Source organism: Abrus precatorius, unplaced genomic scaffold (assembly GCF_003935025.1).
Source record: "Abrus precatorius isolate BTA unplaced genomic scaffold, Abrus_2018 Scaffold6, whole genome shotgun sequence".
Lineage (NCBI taxonomy): Eukaryota > Viridiplantae > Streptophyta > Magnoliopsida > Fabales > Fabaceae > Abrus > Abrus precatorius.
The window spans coordinates 25,536,217-25,545,374 of NW_020874406.1; the positions used below are offsets into that span (position 1 = coordinate 25,536,217).

The 9,158-nt window shown below is 29.6% G+C and overlaps 2 protein-coding genes across 4 annotated transcripts; one reads left to right on the top strand and one right to left on the bottom strand.

Moving 5' to 3' along the window:
- The first annotated feature begins 1,026 nt into the window (after positions 1-1,026).
- On the top strand, positions 1,027-3,647 carry LOC113869427 (myb family transcription factor PHL11). Of its 3 annotated transcripts, XM_027505747.1 has the most exons (7): positions 1,027-1,568; positions 1,826-1,868; positions 2,031-2,107; positions 2,520-2,580; positions 2,725-2,797; positions 2,985-3,054; positions 3,269-3,647. In XM_027505747.1, exons 1-7 carry the CDS (start codon positions 1,524-1,526, stop codon positions 3,638-3,640), a joined length of 741 nt encoding a protein of 246 aa, XP_027361548.1. In that variant the 5' UTR covers positions 1,027-1,523; the 3' UTR covers positions 3,641-3,647. The 3 variants fall into 3 exon arrangements, with proteins under 3 accessions (XP_027361548.1, XP_027361547.1, XP_027361549.1); XM_027505746.1 differs by lacking the exon at positions 1,826-1,868; XM_027505748.1 differs by lacking the exon at positions 1,826-1,868 and having other exon boundaries at positions 1,451-1,572.
- Positions 3,648-4,168: 521 nt separating this feature from the next.
- Positions 4,169-8,239, bottom strand: LOC113869210 (isoflavone reductase homolog). Its single transcript, XM_027505428.1, has 4 exons — positions 7,770-8,239; positions 5,281-5,521; positions 4,649-4,852; positions 4,169-4,347 (listed from the first exon to the last, which is right to left on the bottom strand). Exons 1-4 carry the CDS (start codon positions 8,097-8,099, stop codon positions 4,184-4,186), a joined length of 939 nt encoding a protein of 312 aa, XP_027361229.1. The 5' UTR covers positions 8,100-8,239; the 3' UTR covers positions 4,169-4,183.
- Positions 8,240-9,158: the final 919 nt, after the last annotated feature.

Genomic DNA, 9,158 nt, shown 5'->3' on the forward strand with positions numbered 1-9,158 from the left:
CTTTAAGAGTTCACGGACTAAACAATTCTTAAACCAAGAATGCTACTATCTTAGTGAAACATCATTATGACCTAATTAAACAATGTTTAACTCTTTTGTAACAAATAACGGTTAGATATTAAATTTTTTTCATAAAAATTAAATATTTTTATAATATATCATCTATAAATACATTTTATCATAATGAAATCAAAATGTACTAATTTTTACGTTGTTAAGCATAAGATAAATTATTTTTTTAATATAATTTATTAAAAATAGGTAATTTGGGAATATTCTTGGGGGACGATCCTTAACGGACAAACCGAAATGTGTTAATTTGGTGGGATCCACATCCCTTTCCCTCCAATCCAATCCATGTGACCCTTAAAACTGTAATGTGACCTTCCCTTTTCCACTCTCATTTTCCCTTTGTTCCGAATCTTCCACGCTGGCATCCACGTGGCTCCCACCCCACAATCTCTACCGTTCGATCGTTCTAACACCCTCCCCTCTCTTCTATTATTCGGATCCAACGGTCACAACGTGCTGCACATAAGTCTTTCAGCTCCCCAATTAAATAACGTAGTATCCGCGATGTTACTTCGGATTCGTCGCCGAGATTTCCTCTAACATGTTCCTCAAACAATTCTAGCTAACTGCTAATTTCTAAGAGGACGTTATCATACCATTAATTTAAATATATTAAATGTTTTCACTTAATCATATATTATAAGTTTTGTAAAACTACGACTTAAATATAATTGCTTCTGAACATTTATTAATGCTCTAAACAAAAAAAATAAAAATTACAAACATGATTTGTAAAAGAAAAATATAATAATAATTTTTATATCAATTACTATAAAAATTATATTTATGATTAATTTTAATTAATCATAGTATAACGCACAAATCGTAATGCATTGCACCCAAATACAGTGTTTTATTATTTAATTTTTCATGGTTAGAAACAATAATTAGAATCACTGTACAAAAGAGCATTGTATAAGATCATCAAACGTCGTATTAGACGCTTTTGTTTGTGTTGCTTCTTACGCTATTGAGCCAATTTTTTTTTCTGTTTCTTTTTTTAACTGCAGCACTCCTCTGTTTGGGTCTAATCAATCACGTTCTGTTCTGTTCTCTGACTCGTTTGGTTAGTTCCAATTGCTAATAATAATCGAAGTTTGTGTTGTGGAATTACAGATTCTTCCATTGGCAAAAACATTGTAGCTAGTTGCAGAGGGGTATATGGTATATCTTCTCTTTTTGCCTTTTTTTTTCGCTTTTGGGACCTCTTGATCGAATGAAGGCGCGGTTTGGCTGAGGTATAAAGCAAAAGCTGCAAGTGGGATTGGTTCGAATTTGCTTTTTGGAGGTTTATAAGAAAAAGAAGGCTACTTGGAAGTGAAACCGCAGGAGGGTGAGGTTTGAAGTGTGAAAGTGAGTGATGGAGGGTGGTGGAAGAGAAGCTTATAATGGAGTGGTGATGACTATGACAAGAGACCCAAAACCAAGGCTTAGATGGACAGCAGATCTTCATGACCGGTTTGTTGATGCTGTCACAAAGCTTGGTGGCCCTGACAGTATGTATAACCTCTTGTTTCATTTTCTTTGATTATGTTACTTTGTGTTGGTAAACGAATGTTAACTTGAAAGAGAAGTTTTGGTTGGAATTGATGTTGAAAGTAGGGTATAAAATAAGTTAAACGATGGGGTGTTTTTAGAACCTTCAATTACTTGCTGCACTAAATCAAGAAATTGATCTGACACAACATAATATTCATGATGCTGCAGCCCAGCATTTCTTATTTTTCCTTATTTGTGCTTTTTTTTCCTGAAGGTACAAATATTTGGTCCATTAGGAGAATTAATGAAAGGAGAAGGTGTAATTGAAATATCTAATCCCTTTATATAAAGTTACACATCTAATATTAGTTTAGTAAATGCTTATCATTCAAATTATGTTCTAATCTATTGGCTTAATGGTTGTGGAGGTTCTTGCGTGTCACAAAATGACATTAATAAATGGTTTGCTTTGTGTTCAGAGGCGACTCCAAAGTCTGTTATGAGGTTAATGGGCTTGAAAGGTCTGACACTATATCATTTGAAGAGTCATTTACAGGTAACCAGTTTTTTCTCTTGAAAGTTCTGGCATTATACCGTTTAATAATGTAGAATGAAAAATAGATGGAGAAGTGAAAAGACAAAAAATAAGTTATTGATTTGATAATATCAATAATTTGTAGCAGACAATAATATTGTAGAAGGATGTAAATCAGTGTAAAATAGGAGTGAGAATACTAATGATATTAATTTTGGATTGGTAAAGAACCAATAATTTGGAATATTTAAGGCAGAACACCTCACTCGTGGCCCGGTTTTTCTCTTTATTATTATTTTTTAAAATTATGCTATGTATTGTTCAAATTTGTCTTCCTCTCTGTCTTTGATTTTCTTGTTTTCTCCCAGCCATCATCAAATAATTGCCATTTGGAGGCATAACATGGTATTGCTTGTTATATGTAAATTTGCAGAAGTATAGACTTGGACAACAGGCTCGAAAACAAAATGAAGAACTGCACAAAGAGAATAATAGTGAGTTCATTTCAATTTTTGACAAACATCGATACCCTGTCCATAGTTTATTCTTTATATTACTTTTGGCTATTTGCTTAAAATTGACAATATAAAATATGAAAATGTTTGATAATATTCTTTCCTTGTTTCTGTTTCTGTTAGGATGCTCGTATGTAAATTTCAGCAATCGTTCTTCAGAGCCTAACACTAGTTACAGATGTGACAATGAAAGGGGGTATGTTATAATTTAAGTAATAATTTAACGTTTTTGTTTAGATTATATTGCATGACTATAATTTCAACGACCCAAATTCTCATCTAAACTTCTTAACTCCCTAATTAGCAATTTTAATTTGTGTAAATGCAACTCATGCACCTGTTTAGTTTCTCCTTTTCCTAACTATATTCCATAAACAATACAGAGAAATCCCAATAGCTGAAGCATTGAGGCGTCAGATTGAAGTTCAAAAGAGATTGGAAGAACAGTTGGAGGTATTTATCATTTTTAACTTGCATTCAATTGTGTTTTGAGAATTTGGTTTTCCAGAGTCAAATAGCTAACTTCACTGAGTTAAGATTATTCTTATATAAAAGATGCTAATAAAATACTCTCTAACACATTTTTATTTTTAATTAAAATTTATTAAAATTTTCTAAGTTTTATTATTCAATTGTAAAGTCTTTTCATTATAATTTTTGCCAATAGGTACAGAAGAAGTTGCAGATGAGAATAGAGGCCCAAGGGAAGTATTTGCAAGCTGTGTTAGAGAAAGCCCAGAGAAACCTCTCTCTAGATGGGCCAGGTAGTCTTGAAGCATCAAGAGCTCAATTGACTGAATTCAACTCTGCTTTGTCAAATTTCATGGAAAACATGAATAAAGATAGCAAAGATAACATAGTAGAAGTGAATGATTTTTATAATAAGAGTCATGGCTCACCTTTCCATTATCAAGAAGTAGGGAGAGGAGAAAATAGGGATCAAAAGCCCAAGGTTGAAGGGGGTTCAATACAGTTTGACTTAAACATCAAAGGTAGCAATGACCTTGTGTCTGCATGTGGAGAATGGAAGCCAATATGATTTCATATAGGGTATAAAATTTTTGAATTGTCATATGTTTAATAATTGAATTGAATAATATATACCTCTTCCCTAGTATTCTCCATAATTTTCTCCCTCTTTTATCAACTGAAGTTGCGTTTTAAGACAACAAAATATTTTTTTTTCCTTTTTAAACAATTTAGATTTTTAGACATTTTAACATGGTCAATACCTATTTAACACTCTTCCTACTTTTTTATCTTTTTCGTTTTGTCACATCAAAATCACTTATAACATGTATTACATTCTTTTTGTCAAATCAAAATCATCGTTTGGATGTCTGTTTTTCTCTTCAATAGTTCAAAGCCCAGCAACAGCAACAGTAATCAAAGTTACCGTATTTTATTTACGTTGATTTGTTGGGGAATTCAGAGGAAAAATGAAGTTTAACAATTACAAGAAACATTATTATAAATCATTCAACTGACAAATAGAATCACTCACAACAACGATCAGCATTATCTCTCTTTAATTGTTTTACTGTAACAACAACAATGATTTTATTTTAATTCTATAATCTCATCACGCATAGACTTTCATGTATTCATCCATGCGTGTGTACTTGACTTCTGGATAAAGCTCTGACGCTTCTTCTGCACCTTCTCCTATTTTGAAGTTTGTCAAACACCCTTCATAGAAAATATGATAGAAATGCACCACTCCCACTTGGCTTGCATAGTCCAAACCTGGAATTCATATTAATCAGTAGTAATTTAATACTTGAAATATTACTTTTTTTTTCATAAATCATTAACTTTATAAAACAACATTTATTTTTAATACAAAATAACAGGATAAGATAAAATCAAAATTAAAATGAATAGTTTATTTTATAAAATTAAAGATTAATAAGAGCTTTTAATATCTAAAGAATTCAAAAGTCAAATATCTACAATCTCGAAGATTAAGTTGAGACATTATTCGTTTTCTAATTTGTTGACATGATTTGCTTGAAAAAACTAGTTTATTTAATGGGTGTATTTTTACCTTTCATGGAAGCAAGAAAGTCTTGTGCAGATATGGTAGACTTGTCTAGTTGCTTTCCTGATACTTTCTCCCACTTCTGAATTAGCTCTCTTTGAGTGAGAATGTTTTCTGGTGGCCTCAGGTATACCGTTTTGTTTAATGTTCGAGGATCATCAATTGTCTTGATTGTGTATGTGGCAACATCATCTTCGTCCATAAAAACAGCTACAACATGCATAAACCCCATATATTGAGTTAGTTCTTCGCTCACCAATACATACTCGTACGTAAATCATGCATAATGTAAGAAAAATGTTAGGCAGCATGAGAATAATAGGAATAACAAAATATAATAAATAATATGTATAATGTAATAAGAAAAGAGATAAAAGATGATAATTTAAATGCACAGAAAGAGTGTTTTAAAAGAATATTTAAAGTCATTAATTACATTCTATCTCAGAACATACTGATGTTAGTATATTTTATAGCTTTGCCACTGGATCGTGTGTCGCGTGTATTTTTCTTCTAAACTATGATTAGTTTATTACAATTCACACATTCACCAAAAAAGAGCACAGCCATTGAAGACACAACTCACATTTATATAAGAAATAAGAAAAAGAATTATAGATTTGAAAGATTTTGTGTACCTTTGACATTGGCATCACCATAGAGAAGCACCTTGTCTCGTGGAGGGAGAAGGGTCCCCATTTGAGAGAGGTTACCAACGAAGTATCCGGCAAAGCAATTAGCAGAGACGTAAGTGAAAGGGATGTTGGCATCTTCAATTGCTTTCCTCACTGTCATTTTCTCTTCTAATGTGACTCTTCCTGGTTCAAGTGCATTTCCCATAAGTGCTGGGTCCATCCCAAATTCCGAAGGCAAGAAACGCTAAGGGAAGAACAAACAAACAAAAGAGAAACATGTGAGTTCAAATTAAATTCACTGCGTGTGTATTGATTAAAAAAATTGTGATTCGATTATGATTTTGAAATATAATATATTTTAACTAAAACGCATGTGAATCGAATTATATAATAATTTTTTTTTACATTTGATTCATCACAATTTATCAATAATTAGTTACAAAACATTGCTTAAATTGAGTTTGATTTTCTTATACTCTATAACAAAAGAAAATAAAGATTGTATTTATAATAGTTGTTTATATCTTATTTAGAAGCTGCAAACAATTGTTTCGGCCAACAAAAATTTATAGTTTTTGATTACAAGAAACTAATAGAAAGATATTTCAAGTAATTTTTAGCTTATTAGAATCTAACTTTTAATATTTTTTTATGTTTAATCTTTTCAAAAATTTATACTCACATTAAATAGTTTTAATATCTTTTTTTAATCAATTAACACATTTTAATTAATCATATAATTAGTTTCACCAAGTAGTTCAAAAATTGTATTTAGTAACCCAAGTTTATAACTTGTTAAAAAGTTTATAATTTATTTATTTTTAAAATAAGTTAGTAGAGTCGTTATTACAAAATCAAAAGACCTTATAACTTTTTTGAAAAATTAGACTAACATTCTACTCACAGCAAATAGTAATTTTATCTCATTTCTATCCTAAATTTTTAAAACAAATTACACATAAATGTAAATACTAAAATTCTCTCCCTCTTCATTCAATTATAAGATTATATTAATATAATATATTTTTTTAAATTATTTAATACATTTAGACTAATGCCATCAAACTATTCCAATTCAATTAGCTACTTGAAAAGATATAAAATTTTAGTTACCTTATCAGTTATAAGCTATATGCTATCTATCTATCTATATAATTGAAAACTTTTTAATGTATATGTGAAAGTTTATTTAATTTTTTACCCTCTCTTATTTGTGTTCTAAATCTGTCCCAATAAACAACATATACTTTACATTATTAATTTATTTTAATAAAATTTATAATTTATTAAGTACATGTTTTTTTTAAATATAAATTAGATTGTAGGAGCTATATTCAAGTGGAGAGGAAGATATTGCAGCAACAAGTAGCCGACAAGCGTATCTAGTGCAATAAGTTTGAATCCATCCATTAAATTGTGTATTACCCCACAATTGGAAGCAGATTCAACTAATTCATCAGCCAGGGATGTATAATCATACTGCCAATTAATTACGTAAATGTATCCATAAGTCCTATCAAAGAAATCGCATGCCTCAGTTAATGTTCTATCTTTTTTGACATGGAAATTTGATGGATACAATACATAGATAAGATATAAATTCATCCTTTTAATTTTTTAAGGTATATAATTTCAATATATGTTAAAGATAAAGATAAGATAGAGATGAATATACTTATTTGCAAATAATATTATATTTGATGCTTTTAAAAAAATTCAAATACTATAAAAAATCATTTATTAACAATTTAACATCATATTAATCTTTATTAATGTATATAATTCTAATAAATATTAAACTATTAGTATAAATGCAATAAAGTTAGATTGGTAAATATTAAACTGTAAAAAAAATGTCATTCGCAACCAATTTAATGTTAGATTAGTGGATCAATGTTATAGTTTTTTTTTTTCAATAAAAATTAGATTGTTCGTTTGATTATAATGTGTTTATACAAATAATATAATTTATGAAGTTTAATTAAAACATCCTAATTATATTAAAAAAAATTCTACTGTCACTTAATCATAAATTGTCATATAAAAAATTATTAATTTTTATAAGAATTAATAAAAAATATCTATATTTATATTTTTTTTTCATCTGATTTAATCAGGATTAAACACAAGTCGCGTATCTGGATGTGATAAATAAATCTATCAATACAATTTTTTTGCATATATATAAACTTAAATCTGAAACTTTTCTTAAACTATATCGAGTCACTTACGTGATATATTTACACTATTTTTAAAAGTGTAAAAATTTACATACTAACAATAGATTAAAATTAAACTCATAACATATTATAACAACAAATAATTTAGTTAATAAAACTATTAATACATTAAAGGTTAGGATTATATATTATCTGGAAGTATAAGTCTTTAAAGTCTATACAAAAAATAAAAATAAAAATTATTAGACAAATACCATATACGAAATTAATCCTAAGATTTAGAAGGGAAATCATGGAACTCATCTAACATACCTTGATGTTCCCTGCAGCCTTGATGGCCTCAATAAGTTTGAGCTGCAGCAATAAGTGGTGAGACCGAAAATGAACCCCAGACATTGTGCAAATTACAACATCAACTAGTTTAATGGCATTCACAAGGCTCTGATGATCAGAGATAGAAGCTTCTACAAGATGAGCTCCTTTCATTTTGAATGAAAGCAGCATCTGCACCTTCTCAATGTCAAGACCTATCTCTGGACGCTGAAGAACATAGGTTTCATGCCCTTGTTCTAGGCTTGCCTTCACTATTCTCCTCCCAATATACCCAGTGCCCCCCACAACAAGAACCTTGCTCTTACCCATTTCCTCTATTATTCTCTACTTTGATTCTCTCATAATGGATCACTATATATAGGCAACTATATGTATATATAAAGACTTTTGATAAACTCAACCCTTTACCTGAAAACATTAAATACGAAATGTATATGCTTGGTCACTTTTGTGCACATTAATATTTTATTATTATATATAAAATTTTTAATTTAGTGAGGTTTCCTTTTTAGTTCTATCGACCAAAAAAAGAATGTATAGAAAACGTGTCTTCTTTGTAGTGCAAGTTACTCCACGTAAAAAGCTGATGACAAATCATATTGCAAAAAAGAAATTGCAATATGGGTAGTTTATATGAATTAATGATTAAAGGTAGGTTGATTTCCTCATCGCCTTGCACAAAACCTTGTACACACACACTGCCAATTTCAAAGGAACGAATAAGAGTGATTGGAACACTCATCATGAATCACTAAAAGATGATGTTATGGTTTTAACAACTGCCTATTTTAAAGTTTAATAAAAACGATTTTAAATTATAATCCCCCACCAACATCTTCGTTTGAAGGTGAGCAGTTCTTACAGAGAGATGAATTAAATTATTAAAAGTAAAAGAAATAAAAACTTGATAATGATAACATAATGTATTTTTCAAAGACTCAAGATAAGTTTTCCTCGAGATCAAACGAGAACGAAGGTGAAAGAAAAATGATAGCATCATGTGAATTTGACATTTTAAAATTTTATCGTTCGTGAAAGCTAACGTCACAATTTAATTAGGATGGGCTTATTTGAAAATTTTCTTGAGACTTATAGCTAGCTAGAAAGATTTATTATCATATTTACAACCAGCTAACCTAATTAGGCTTTTAATATTGTTAAATATGCAGTAATCGTACAATGATGCAGAATTTTGACTTATATGAATAGAAGCAGCCATTTTCAAGTCATCGATTTGATCTGATGCCGCCCATGACATGATCTCTTTCGATAATCTCAGATTTCATATTTAATTAGAGTCCGTAAAATAGCTCGATTCAGTCGGTGACCTCAAATTTATCTAATAAAATACAGTTTAAATATAAAATT